The sequence below is a fragment of the Poecilia reticulata genome, chromosome 11 (assembly GCF_904066995.2).
Source record: "Poecilia reticulata chromosome 11, P_reticulata-male-v2, whole genome shotgun sequence".
NCBI classification, from domain to species: Eukaryota; Metazoa; Chordata; class Actinopteri; order Cyprinodontiformes; family Poeciliidae; genus Poecilia; species Poecilia reticulata.
The window spans coordinates 1,122,108-1,137,073 of record NC_088840.1 but is presented as its reverse complement, the minus strand read 5'-3'; the positions used below and the strand labels follow the sequence as shown (position 1 = coordinate 1,137,073).

The 14,966-nt window shown below is 35.5% G+C and overlaps 1 protein-coding gene and 1 long non-coding RNA gene across 7 annotated transcripts; both read left to right on the top strand.

Annotated features, from left to right (window-relative positions):
* Positions 1-46: 46 nt before the first annotated feature.
* Positions 47-14,330, top strand: LOC103471929 (transmembrane protein 106B-like). 6 transcript variants are annotated; one of them, XM_008421211.2, is made up of 9 exons: positions 47-1,018; positions 1,903-2,653; positions 4,697-4,900; positions 5,097-5,160; positions 7,737-7,896; positions 10,267-10,407; positions 10,487-10,536; positions 10,966-11,019; positions 11,511-14,330. In XM_008421211.2, exons 2-9 carry the CDS (start codon positions 2,593-2,595, stop codon positions 11,641-11,643), a joined length of 867 nt encoding a protein of 288 aa, XP_008419433.1. In that variant the 5' UTR covers positions 47-1,018; positions 1,903-2,592; the 3' UTR covers positions 11,644-14,330. The 6 variants fall into 6 exon arrangements, with proteins under 6 accessions (XP_008419433.1, XP_081468343.1, XP_081468344.1 ...); XM_081612217.1 differs by having other exon boundaries at positions 67-1,018; positions 1,903-2,018; XM_081612218.1 differs by lacking the exons at positions 47-1,018; positions 1,903-2,653 and adding exons at positions 3,302-3,672; positions 3,780-3,905.
* On the top strand, positions 5,167-7,486 carry LOC145553584 (uncharacterized). Its single transcript, XR_014089620.1, has 2 exons — positions 5,167-6,519; positions 6,561-7,486. It is a non-coding gene; the product is annotated as an uncharacterized LOC145553584 (long non-coding RNA).
* Positions 14,331-14,966: the final 636 nt, after the last annotated feature.

The window sequence follows — 14,966 nt, the reverse complement described above, 5'->3', positions numbered from 1 at the left end:
TGAAAGCTCATATGTTTTCACCCCTGGCTTTTCCAGTCCATTACTATCACTCATTGTTTCAGCACATGCTACAAAAGTATACTGTTGTAAAGGGGAACACTCTGCATGGTGGGTAAAAAAATGACTTAATAAAACAATAAAAGTAAAATTATCATGATTTATAGAAATGGTCCTCTACATGGTAGAGGACCATTTCAAGGCCCGAAAAGATGCGACTAAGAAGCAGATTTAGAAGTACACCGAAAGCTACGGAAATTGTTAAAAGCTATGAGCTGCGCTGAAGTAAATAAAAAAGAAGTTGAAATACATGCTGAGAGTGAAACTCCTTCCTACAGATGAAGCTACGTCACAGATTTCAAAAGAACATTTAACCGGCAGAACGCGGATAATATAGGAAATAGCGCCCCCTTCACTTCCGGAGTGCAATGGTCCTATTTCCAAATAAGGTAAGAGGCTGTCAGTGGTCCGTCCCGCCCCTTTCTGTTTGCTGCAGCGAGGTGTACTTGTTCTTGCCTGGATGTGTCCTTTGAATGGGGTATATGCCACGAGAGGTGGTGACTTATTTCCGTTTGAATTTATGCCACATAGATTGGTTCCGGGTCCTGCTTGCTCCTATTGTTATTGGCCAAAGCTGCAAGATCTGTACCATGAAAAAGATGCAAAACTTAAAATATCTGTGAACTACTGGTACAACGATCGGGTTTTTTGGTGTGCCGTTGTGTCCAGTAATTAGCCGGTACCATCCAGTGCTTAGTTTTTTTCATTTTCCTGCTGATATCAAGGCGACAGCGGACTGTAGCCAAAACTTAGCCACTACAGCTAACACCCGGTTTGTAGCTGCCTGCTATTTCAAAGCTTGAGGATATTGAAGATCCAGCGTCAGAAATGGGAGGACGGAGGTTAAAAGGGAGCTGTACGTGCTTTGTTCAATGGAATAATTTTTTGGAGGAAAATAATGCAGGAGGAAATCCACTGCTACGGGAACAGGCTGAGAACAGAGGCAGCGATTCGGCACAAGGTGAGTCAATACGTGTGTTAATGTTTGCGTTTGTGTTATACGGAGTATGAAATTATTTTTAGGCAACTCCTTAGCTTTTTTTTATTTGACAATTATATAAAATACATTTAACATGCAGTCGGAGCGACGAGCCCCTGCGATACCGAGCACAGTAATTTAAGAACAACCAAGAGCAGCAACGCTTCAGCCCGAAATAGTCAGTCAGATTAAGGTCCAAAACCTTCGCTTTAAGCCGTTTAAGTGGCACCGACCCACAGAACAAATGGTACAAATCGCATATTTCCCGAATTCCGAAAATATGATATCTACCTTTGCTGTTTCAAAATTACAATCTACATTAAGTGAATTTTTCCACTTGGCTGCTACAATTTGTTCTTGCGTTACACAACGTAATTTCTCTTTTTTTTTCCCCTCTGAGATTCTGCTTAGAAAATGAGGTTGTGAAGTTACATCCTCCTTTTTGTTTTTAAAATGGTAAATTTAGGTTTGCCTCGACTTTTATAACTAATGCCTCTTATATACATCATTTTTTGTATTACTGTTGGTACAAATATTAGGCGAACACTGTGCTTTGCCTGCTAGTAGTTTAAATTAATTTCAGCTGCACTTTCAAAAGAGTATTCAGATTTTAACATGCATTTTCTAAGTAGTATTTCAGTTCACTCTTACTCAGTAACTTCAGTGTTGTTACACCTCTGAAACATTTTTTGCAGTTTCTTTGTGATACCAGAACTGTTTCACTTACACATTTAATTTCCTGAGATATTGTCAATTTATTTTCAAGCGAAACTCTCAAAAAGAGCTGAGGATTTATTAGTTTTGATTACATTGTGCAGCTAAATCTGGACGCTCATTAGTTTTTTTGTTTATTTTTAATTTTTCAGGTTTGCATCGTAACGCCTCGTGATGTGTTTCTGAGCCATGATTGAGCCTCTGTGCCGATTTACCTTTCCACTGGATCCAAGCACCTGGACCAGCTGACGGCATCCATCAGTCCACGGTCTGCCGGATCATCACATCGTGGACTAACTTTTTATTTACAGCACTTGGTTAAACTAGGATCTTGAAACCGGAGCACCAGATATGCAAAAATCTACCTGCAGACTTTGTTGGCTATCCTGACTGTCATCCTGGACGGGGCTGAGCCGGTCTTCCTCTCCTCCAGTGACAAGTTTTCATCACCAGTAAAGACAAACAAGTCTGATGTCTGATTAGCTGCTAGGGATATTGCGCATATTGAGAAATGGCCATAGCCTCAGCTGTTATTATGGAAGAATAATATAATAATAAGATAATTTATATTGCTATTTTCACCCTGTATTTCCGTAGGTAAACAATAACATGCAGGGGGTCTTATGATTTTGATTAAGTCAGTGCCTCACCAGCCATAAATCTCACCGCACGTAACTGACACAGATGTTCTGTAACAACTGGAATTATAATAAAAATATAAAATACAAATCAGTTCAAAATAGCAAAATAAATACCATACATGCATTCTTTACCTTATACCGTACTCTGCCATTTGCCTGTGAACTGTTCTTTCACTGACCCCAAAAAGTCTGCCAATATCCATGGCGGATACACCCGCAAGAAGAAATGATTCCAAGATGTCAGCAGGCAGCAAATATCCAGGTATTCCAACTGTTCTTGTGTTGTACACAGATTTGTGCAAACAACAGGCCACTTCCTCCAAAATCTGGACAACTAATGAGTCAGCATCATTATCTGTGTCTGCAGCTAACTGGACCAGAAATTCACTAAAAACATCGACTCGAAACAGTAAATAGTCATCACTGACTGTATTACTTTCAGCTAAGCTAACAACGTGTCTTAACTCCTCAGCAATCCTACGATACATCTCTAAGAGTTGCTTACTTTCTCTCAAATAAGGCGCTCTCCAAAGAGGACCACAGCGCAGGCATTAACAATCAATCTGCACACTGATCGTTCTCTTTCCTGTTTATTGACCAATAGTAGAAGAGCTGGACATAGAAGGCAGCACACCTCATTAACGTAACGATGCAGCAGAAATACAGCGAGCAAATCCATCCATCCATCCATCCATCCATCCATCCATCCATCCATCCATCCATCCATCCATCCATTTTCTTAACACCCTTTTATTTATATATTGTTTTATTTATTATGTACGATATATAAATTTATTCTTTTACTTTTATTTCTACTTTTAGTTTTATATTGATTCTTTTATTTATTATTATGTTGAATATATATTTATTCTTTTATTTATATATTTCTACTTTTATTTTTATATTGATTCTTTTTATTATGTTGGATATATATTTATTCTTTTATTGATATGTTTATTCTTTTATTTATATATGTTGGATATATATTTATTATTTTATTTATATATTTATTATTTTATTTATTATTATGTCAGTTTTGGTCCTCCATATTCACAAGTATTCATAAATAGAAATGTGTAAAGATCTGATTGCAACGTTTCTGCGTGTACTGAAGGGGGCAGCAATACGCCATAGTTTGGTTCATCCCGCCTGATCCATGAGGAAGAAGTAAACAAAAGCGTTTATCCTGAAACTTTTGGAGTCTCGCACAAGACTCCAAAAGTTATGGTGTCTTATGTCTGCTTTATTAAAGGTTATGCTGATAAGAGTAGCTCTGTTCAGGTAAGCTTGTCCTTTCAAATACACTTGGGCGCGACTGCAGTGACTAATTTGTTGTCCGTGAACTTGTTGGTAAAGCTGGTTAAGTAATGGTTTCATAATGTTTTCAGGTACTTGTGTGCTCTGCGGCCAACAGTTTGGCTAGCAGCTTGGAACAGTCTGCTTTGTTAAGTTTATACGAACCTGCCAGTTCACAGTTAAACGCCTTTAACATCGGGTTTTTTAATGTTTAAAAGGTAAGCAAATGATACTGTTTTGTTAAAGTCACTCTGGTCACTATTTTTATTTTCTTTGACTAAAGCAATGTTTGTCGAACTAATGCATGTCGGTCGGGAATAATAGTTGAGGGTTTTGTAATCAACAAAAGCCATTCAATAGTTGAAACACAAATATTAGCCTACCACAGATTGGCACTAGTTAGTAGTTAACTAGTGCTGGTAAACTAAAATTAACTGTTTTAGCTAAGTTTAGAAACGTAGAATAGCAGCAACAAAAATTCTAAGCTGTAAGTGATGTCTGAACCTGTTTTATTTACCCATTGTCCAGATCATAGTTCTGCAAAACACAGTACCATTAGCTGTTTGAATGTAAAATTTGACCGGCAGTAATATTTCAGTTTTTGTACCTTTATATCCTGAGTATTGTATTTGCCAACTTGGATAAACTATCACTTTTAAACTCACAACTGATACTAATCTTAACAATTGAAACCTGACGCTCAGGGGAAGACATTGTAATTGAACAGGATATCCATCCATCCATCCACCCATCCATTTTCTAGCACCATTATCCTTAGTGAGATTGTGAGGGGTGCTGGTGCCTATGTCCAGCAGGTCAACTGTCCAGAGTCAGGGTCACCCTGGACAGGTCGCCAGTCCATATTCATTCATTTGTTTTGACACAATGAAAATGTTGGTATAAGTTTTTAGTTAGAAATTGTCACACTCTACAGACTCATCCTATGCCACCTTCTAATTACAGGTATACTTCTAAAATACAGATTCCTTGTTGATCTGTTTCTCCCCAGTTGTGACTATGGGGATTTCAGTTTCCTGCATCTCTAAGGAAACAACCCTCATTGATAAAGAGGACAACTTGTCTTTTCCTGTGGAAGATGGAATGACAGAGAATGGCAGTTTGGCTGACGTCTCCCAGTTTCCTTACGTGGAATTCACAGGAAGGGACAGTGTGACGTGTCCAACATGTCAGGGCACTGGGAGAATCCCCAGAGGTGACCATGTACTTCATATATTGCACCCCATGTGTAAGCTGTTCTTGAAAAGATAATGAAGCTTTTTCAGTGTTTGACTACATCAGTTTATATTGAAATAAGCAAGATGATGAATCAAATCAAGTTGTGATTGGAGCTAACTTAAAGTCAACAGCAATGACAAGTCCAACATCACAGTTTGCTTCCTGTTTTCCAGGACAGGAGAATCAACTTGTTGCATTGATTCCATACAGTGACCAAAGACTGCGGCCAAGAAGGACGTAAGTGGGTGATTCTTTTTTTGCGGCAACATTCCATGTCCCCATGTTTTGCTTACAATTATTTTTTGTAAAATGTGCCAAATATTTACAACAAAGTATTTTAATTATACATTTAGATGTCTGCCATTATTCAAATATAAATGAAATGCCTTTAAAATATTATTTTGTTCTTTACACACCTTTTTGGTGACTGACATGTTCAATTTCATTGTGTCCCCAGTGCAGTGTAATAGACTTCCTCATGAAGTTTAAACTATAAAATATATATATTTTTATGCTTTTCTTGAATAAGTTGATTGACTGTACTAAACCTTATTTTAATATGCAATTGAATCTACTGAAACTATTTTTCTTATTTGATATTTTCTTCATATTATGCATGTCCCAGTACTAACTTTCCACCCTGTTAGGATGTTTCCTTTCTGCCTTCAAAAAGTCTAAAATTCCATAAAAACCATTTAAAGGAAGTGACATCAATTGGTTTTGAAGTGAATTAAACCATGGTAAATGGTAAAGTAAGCTTCAACTGTCACTATCAACTTAAAAGTTAACTTTTAACTGTCACTAGCCAGGACAAATACTGTGCCTATACTTTAACTTGAAAGAGGCAATCTTGCAACCAATGATGAAAATCGTCAGATTTTGGAATCAAAGACTTTGATTTTCCAACCTGTTATGGGACAATAACAGGGTGTGATGTTCCATTCCACAGATGTTTTTATTAAATATTGTTACAGAAACATTAAGTACTGTGAATTTTTCTGTGCCATGTTGGGAATTGAAGACCAATAAATGCAAATGTTGGTATAAGTTTTTAAAATTACCAATATTTTCAATGCTGTCAGTAATAATGAGTTAAAAAAAAACATTTTTTTTTTTTTTTTTTTTTACAATATAGACAAATGATTCTTAACTACATGATGTGTTACAATTTCAAGAATAAAACATATAATAAAAGGGACACACTCTTTAAGAAAAAGTCACTATTTTTCATAATGTACATGTTTAACTATTGGTGGTCTGTATGTAAATGTTCATAACAGGGTGGAACACATTCAGAGACAATGGTGAAAAAAACAGCTGTAATTATCAATTTATCCAATCCTGGGCTTGCCCATTATTAATTTCGTATTGTTAAACATGTTAGTGTTGTAAAACAATATTTAAAACTTAAAACATTAATACTTTTTTTTTTCAAAAGTCCTGAAGCCGAAATGTTGCTGCAAAAAAAATTATTCTTAGACTTTTTTTGAAGACACATCTGGGGCACTTGAAGCTAAAACTACATGTTGACATTTTTCTACTCTGATACCTGTCTTCCAAAATTTATGGTTTCTGGTCTCTCAAAACACCAGATCTGTGTAGACACACAGCCGAAACAAAACAAAATACATTTGCAGATATACTTAATCTCGTCTCCATTTGGACGGGTCCTAAATTCCAAACTGATGCTTTGAGCTGATTTCCTGATGTAATCAGAGCTGTCAGCTGCAGTAATACAGGGTGTGTCTGTAAATGAATGATCTTTGTGAATCCATTCTGTAAATGTCCAACTTATGTGATGCAAAAATGGTCCTAATAAAAGTCATAGCACGTTGGCCTGATACAACACATGATTCTTTCATACTGCAGTATCGACTTCAACAGCATGTTGATTTCCCCCCTCACTCCAAGCTGTCTTTTTTTAAACCCTGCCTGAAAACTCTGTTTAAACAACCACTTTCACTTTTAGGATTTTGCTCTCTAAATTTTCTTTTTTATTTTCTTATTTAATTTTTTGTCTTGCTCTTTTTTTTTCTTCCTTTTTTTTTGTAAGTTGCACCATTGTGCCCTAATAGATGTCTTTTAAATAAAATGTGTCATTATTAGTAGTAGTACAGAAAACTAAAAGCCGGGGCCATTTCCATGGTTATTCTAAATCTGGATTTATCAATACAATGAGTACAATGTACCAAGTTTGCGCACTATTTTCACATCTGTATGGTTTTTGCGCCGCAAGTTTCAGAATTTCCTCACCCTGCGAGCATTCAATAAGCTGCAAACTCTTTCATGCTTGAGGGTCCGAAATGAAAAATTTACTTGAATCCTACAGAAAAGTTAACTTTTAAGTTGAAACCTTTCATAATATCAGTTTTGACAAAAACTTTTCTGTATTTACAGAAGATTAGGGTCATTGAGGTAATCCAATCCTTGCTTGATGCAGTTCAGCTGATGGTCGAACATCATTTTGATTGCAGAGACATACAGGAGGTTTGCAATCGGATCATTGTTTTATTGTTTTGTTTCACCCCAATTAAAGCCGCTTACCTCACCAAAAAGAAAAAAATCATCATTTGTCTAAAAGATTTGAACTAAAAGTTTATAGACATCATGGAGGAACTGCAGCTGTATTGATCATAGGGCTTCCCCCAGAAAACTAGCCAAGTTCTGTGATAGCAGCGCTGGGCAACCTTCCCTGTTTTTATTACTAGATAATTATGTTATTGGAAGACATTATTGACAATACTTAAACACACAAATATAGTGCTGATGTAAATTTTCCAACTTTTTCTAATCATTTTCCTGATCCTCGTCAGGAAGTTGTATGTAAGCGCATCAGTGGTGCTCTGCCTGTTGCTGTCCAGTCTGGCTGTTTTCTTCCTCTTCCCTCGCTCCATTAATGTATCCAATGTGGGAGTCAAGTCTGTTTATGTCAGCTATGACCTGGATCAGCACATCGTCTATCTCAACATCACGGTGAGTTTGGTGTGATTCTCTCCCCTTTCTCTTCTTTTATAGTAGCAGTATTGGGCTGCTTTGCTTTATTTTATTTTATTTAATCGTGCCTAAGACATACAAAGCTGCTCTAATATCAGTTGACTATTGTTTTCCCTTGGAAAGCACAAACAGGGGAACAGATCTGTAAAAAGCTACAAATCAGAATAAACTTCTAATTGTAACAACAGCAGAATCCTCCTACTACTGTTATTTATCAAATTTATTTAACATTTTTATACTTACTGATCCAATTAGTTGTGGCACATCTGTAGGTAGGTTCAAGTTAACTTTTCTGTGCATTTGATTGATAGTCATGGGAGTTCCACCACAATGAGGAACAGCATGGTTCATTGTTACAAAACTAAAATAACCATTAGCATCATTTCTGTCATTTGGGCTTTCTACACTGGTGTCCTACATGCACAGAGGTTTAGCATAACTTAATATGTATATTACATATGCAGAATATCACATAAGTAATATGACTTATGTAAGAAAGAATATCCAAGTTGAGGAGGTATACAAGACAGACACAAATACCAATAAACACCCCCCAAAAAAAATACATTTACGTTTGTAGACCTTAGGTGAAAAAGTTCAGATTTTAGAATTATTTTTCAAGACAATTTAGTAATGTAAACAATATTACAATATTATTTTTTCATATGAAGACTGAATAGTGGAACTAAGCAGAGGTTAAAGTGTTCAGAAGTGTCCTTAGAGGCTTCTACATGAGACATTTACATGTACATCTATATGAAGATCTCATGTTATCTTAGAGATCTAAATGTTGGATTGAAAAGAATATATATTAAAAACACACATGTATTTTTTCACAATGTCTGACGTGAAATCAAAATAAAACTTTTCCTGTTTTAGGTCAAATTTTTTCAATTTCCTTAATGCCAGAATAATGAGAGAATTTTACCAACATCTGGTGGAACTGAGTCTGCTGAGCTCTTCATATGAACTACTTCTCAGCCCAGCGCTCCTAACAGAATCATGGACAAACATTGTTGTGTTGAGCGGAAGCTATTTAAAGACACAGAGGCCAATTTCAAGGCATCAAAATGTGAAGTCAAGAGTTATGTTTGACATATAGAGCAATTTTACAGCTCAAGTTAGCATAGTTATTTGATTGTGCTCTTAAATGGCTTTGTGTGCCTGAAAAATACATAACACTAGCCTTCCATCATAACAAATTGTGCTGGATGATAAATGGTAATTGTCAGTTATTGAGATAAATGATCAAATTTTTGTTTTGAAACCATTTTCAAGTATTGGCATAACACATTCTCAAAGATCAATACATTTTCTAATGAACATTTAACACGGGAACTGGAAGACATTTAAATATCCAAAATAAACCAAACAACAGAAACAACAAATGAATTATGGACTCTGTTCTTCAGAAAAGACCAACCTGAGACCAAAGCACTAGGCTGAAGACTTTTGTAATCCAGTTTTTGGTTGAAAGAGAGAAAAGAGAAAAACAATAAGTTGTGCAAATGGAAATTATTGACTTTGTTTTAATTTATCATACGATTAATTGATTTGTTGCGTAATGACATGCCTTCATGAGATTGATCCTTTAATACTCTGATCAAAATTCTCTAATGACCTGAAGTCGTTCATTTTACCCTGAATAACCAACTTGTTCAAGTAAAGTTCTCTGTAGCTTTAAGAAATTCCCTATTTAAACTTTGAACACTGACAAAGACTGACAGTAATTTATTTGGCAAGTACAGACTATCTTCACAAGCTTCCACTTTTATTTTCAAATTCTTCATATCTCTTTCATCTGTATTTGTGTTGCTTTTCTTATTTACTGTCTAACTTTGTATTTTAGATTATTTTATTCATTGTAGACATAAATATGTACAGATGAGAAATCAAGTGACAAATGTAAAGAGAGAAAAAAAATTAAAAACCTTTCAACAGCCTTTTAGCTGATGATTTCCTGCTGAGTAAAGCAAACAACAGATTTTTAACTTCTGAATGACCAGAATCTGCAGGAAATTAGGTTGAGAACTTGAGATAGGAGCTCATTATAGGACCTACTTTTCAGTGAAACACTCTTAAGAACGGTGTTAAATGCTTGATAGAGAAATGCTGTTGTGATAACTTCCTGAAGATGGAGTTTCATAGCATGAGCTTCTTAAAGAGACAGAGGTCCAATTTCAAGACGTTTAATAGTGAAGTCAAATTTCTTTTGAAGATGACGATAGTTACTCAATTGTGCTATAAAATGGCACTATGTGCCTGGAACATAATACTGTCCCTTTAAATAAGAGCAGTAAACTAAAAATAGCACTGATGCATCTCTCCTCTTTCTGGTTGTCCTCACAGAACATTCTGAATATCACCAACAATAACTATTATCCAGTGGAAGTGGCCAACATCACAGCACAGGTGCAGTTTGCCAGGACGGTGATTGGTAACTCTCGCATCAGTAACGTCATCACTATAAGTCCTCTGAACATGAAACGGGTACGTCTTCCTCCTCTGTCTGGACATTCACTTCTTCCATAGACCCATTGGAACAACCTGTCTCTGTATGTGTTTTCAGATTGATTATATGGTCCCCACTGTCATTGGAGATGAGTTAAACTACATGTAGTAAGTGTTAATTTTTTTTTCATGCTATGTCACAGAAATTAACCTCCAGAGATGTAGTGGAGCAATAGTGTCAGTATTAGGATTTTGTGTCACTTTAGTTAGTTTTTAGGAAGTGGCTTAAACTTTGTCCACAGTTATCTGCAGGAGAGTCTCTGAACTTCTCAAATAGCTGCTCTTCTTTGGCAGCTCACTGGGATGTTGAGAAATGTATCATTTTAGTATCTTCTGAAAGAGTTACTAGTCAATTCCTGCCTTGAAATGTAGTTTGCCACAACACACAGTCATCTTTGGTTTAATGGGACCATATTGAACCCTAAGAAACTGTCAGCTTTATATTTAAGTGTTTTATCCTGAAAACAACTAAATGTTTCTGATTAAACCTGATTAAATACCTGGGATACTTTTTCAAACATATTTAATGTTTTCTAGTGAATACTGCACCCTGGAAACCATCAAGGTACACAACATTGTTGTCATGACTCAGTAAGTTGACCGTGTCACTTGTTCACATGTAATTCCAAATTGACATGCGCTGGCCACTTTATTAGGTATTGCTTGTCCTGGGTTGGAATCTCTTTCCTTTCAAAACTATTATAAATCTTCATAGCATAGAATCAAAGTTGTTTGAGCTGCTGTTCTTTTTCCATAATCTCTGAGCAGTCTGCCTGTTTCTCTGACTTCTCACACCAGCAAGGCATTTCTTTGACCAGTTATTCACTTTGGGTGTTCGCTGTAAACCTGGGGTACTTGTGTGTAAAAACCTTGCCAGCAGTTTTTGAAATGCTCACATCTGGCAACAGTAACACATTCGACCTCTCTAGTTGTCTAAATCCATTGTGATGCTGTCCTGTGATTGGCTTCTGTGTGTCAGCAGAGTTTTGAGCAAGTTTGCTTCATAAAGTGGCCAGTGTGTGTCTGTGATCACTGTTTGTAGTGTGTGTTTGGCTTTACCACATTCCTCTCCACTTATTCAGCGTGACCATCACAGCAACATACTTTGGCCACTCAGAGCAGATTTCTGAGGAGATGTATCAGTACGTGGACTGTGGGGGGAACACCACCGCCATCAGAGGGATAACCCGACCAATTGGCAACCCTGCTGAGTAATGGCTCTCATTCAGACTAGCACCATCATGGTTTAGGTTTTGATTTTGTAAATGTTCAAAAATTGCTGTATTCAATCACAAAAGTGTAAAATTAATGATAAATATTTATAAGTGAAGAGAAAGTTTAATTGTAATATGAAAAACTGTTTCTAGCTTATATAAATGAACAATTATTAACAATTACTAAAATCAACCTTACTAATATTTGTTTTCTTGTAAGTAAATATTTTAAAATTGGAAGATAGAGAACATCACCCAGTTAAACTGGCTCCCTGAAGCTCAGAGAATAGACTTGAACTACTGTTGTTGGTTTTTATATCACTGAACTGCTTTGCACCAAAATATATTACAATATGCTCTACAAATAATAAATCAAGTTTATCTGTACAGCACATTTCAGCAACAAGGCAGTTCAAAGTGCTTCACATCATAAAAATACAGTCATAAAAAAACACTGTATAGTCAACAATTGAGAAAACCAGTAACAAACGTGACATTTTGATGAGTGCAATGTTTAATTTATTATGGTTCAAAAGAACTATTAATAAGTTGCTTTAATAAGTTATCCTTGAGTCTGCTGTAGATCTCATCTCCAGGTCCAGCTTTTGGTATTGGTCCACTGATGAGCACATTTGCTTTCAGTTTTTCAATTATGATAATTCATGTTTCTGAATTTCTGATTTCTGTTTGGCCAGATCATTAGCTCCAATGTCTATGATTAGGTTCTGAGTGTTTGAATGGTCAGTGGTTGAGTGTGGGAGTATTTTTCTGTTATTAGTCACTGTGTCGTGCAGAAATGAGACCACCTTTGTTGTCTTTGCACTGCGGAAATGGTAGATTCCATTTACAACCCCATCACCTACTATAAGAACTTATAGTTACTGGAAGACATTGCCCACTATGCTTAGACCCACAGCTGTGGAGTCTTACAAACAAACCAAAGAAATACAAAAATACAATACAACATTTGTTTATTCTGGATGATAATGTTGTTAAATTTGTTTGGTAACACTTTATTTGAAGGGGTGTGAATAAGACTGACATGACACTGTCATAAACATGACATAACACCTGTCATGAACATGAATAAGCCTTCATGAATATTTATGACTGTTGTCAAAGTGTCATTCGGTAAATTATGACACTTTTAATACAAAGTTGACATTATTGAAAATGTCTTTGTTATGACAACTTGACATTAACCAAGAAATCATTACTGATATACATTTGCTATAAAAGTAATTTATAACTGTACATAATGCAATATATACTGATTGCACTTTAAAAATTAGGTAACTTTATGTTATTAAAGGTAAAGTTTAAACAGTAATGATTTATTGGTTAATGTCAAGTTGTCGTAACAAAGACATTTTCAATAATGTCAACTTTGTATTAAAAGTGTCATAATTTACCGAATGACGCTTTATGAGAACAGTCATAAATATTCATGAAGGCTTATTCATGTTCATGACAGGTGTTATGTCATGTTTATGAAAGTGTCATGACAGTCTTATTCACCCCCCTTCAAATAAAGTGTTACCATTTGTTTTAATGGTTTCAACATAGAAACGTTTCAAGATTTTAAATCATTTAAATTTAAGATTTTAAGGAGCTGGAAAGTTTACTTTGTAAAAGTTCAAAGAACAATCTTGTTTATGTTACCATAGCTACAATCTGATGCTGTGAGTTTAATCTGGGAGTTTGAGGTCTGTTTGTTCAGATATACAGCTTAGTAAATTACAATTAGAACTGTTTTTAATTTATTCAATATATCTATGTTGAAATTCCGTTAGTGGCGCTGATGTTCATATCAGGAAGAGGGGTCCTTAAGTCAAATTCTGCTCAAGGCCTCATACAACTTTAGACCGGCCCTGTATGATGAGCCAAGTCCACTGAACTGGATACAGAGGAACTAACGGGGAGATTTAATTTATCTGGTAGAGATAAATTATCTGGTTTATCTGGTAGAGAGCTTTTCCATTTCATGTCTATTGAATTTTTAATAAGCATGTGTGCGCATGGCACACATAATTCTTTGTTCACAAAGATAGATCATTCTCATGGGACGCTCACCGTTCACCTCTGAAAGTGCGAGTGTTTATGTCTAAATGAGACTATATGAAATCATTCACTGTCAGAGAGCTCACAGACATGAACATCTAGCTTAAAAAGTTAATTTATAGTTTTAACACATTTGACCCTGTCTGACCTGCTGTTAATTATGGGATGTCTTGTGAATTTAAATTGTTTTGTTGTTTTCATGACGTGAACATAACTCATCATTATTCCCTTTTGTGTTTTAAGCTATTTTAAGGAAGTATGTTATGCATTCCTTACTTTTTATATGACTATGATGTTATTTTGTCATTTATTTTATATTTTTGAAATACTAAAACCGTGATTGTCAATCTTAATCTCCTTACATGCTGCTTTAAATTAAACAGATTTGCAGGTTCATGTCTTGTTCGATATTTGTTTAAAATTCTCTAAATTCTCTCTAAATTTTGCCAGGTGTCTTTATTAAACACTGTTTTGGGAAAATAATAGAGCAATTATTTAACTCGAGCAAAAACAACTTTTCTTTTAATACTGTAAACCTCCTAACCTGTTATTTTTGACTAGTCCAGATCTGATTTGCACTACATTACATTTGGGTTTAAAGTATTTAATAAAATTATGAAACCTGTACACTTATGTTGCATTTATTGTTTCTTTGTTTCAGAAAAAAACAAGGGGAGGATTATAATAATTCTAGTCATGACAGAAATATAGGGGTGTTTTCTGGTTATACGATACATTTTTACATGGTTCAACGTTATGCTGATAAACAAACATTTTAGTTATCAAAGCTTATGATGACACACAGTTTTTATAATGCAGAAAAACTTTTTCAGAATTTTCAAACAACTTATGAGATTATATGCAGGAGAAACTAATTAAACTTCTGTTGTCCTGAAATTCTTTGACAGCAACTGCAGTTTTCCTCCATGTGGGGCCACTTGGTGGAAAGTAACACAGGTTACTATATGTTTTCCTTTAGAGGAAACAAATGGTAGCACAGCAAAGCATTTCAAGCACTTTTCTGCTCATCTTTTTAGCACTCAGTATTTAAAGTGCTTACAGCTGGTCTCTTTAAAAGTCTTACCACAGAACTACACTTAAGTGAATTTCGCTGACCAGTTTGCAACAAAAGATTGAAAAAAAGATTTTTGTAAAGTGTAAATGATGACTAGCCCTGGTCCTGCTGCACATGCAGTACATGTAAAGCAGATTTATGTGCGAGGTAAAACATCTGCATGCTTCTCATAACTGCAGTCCAGAAGA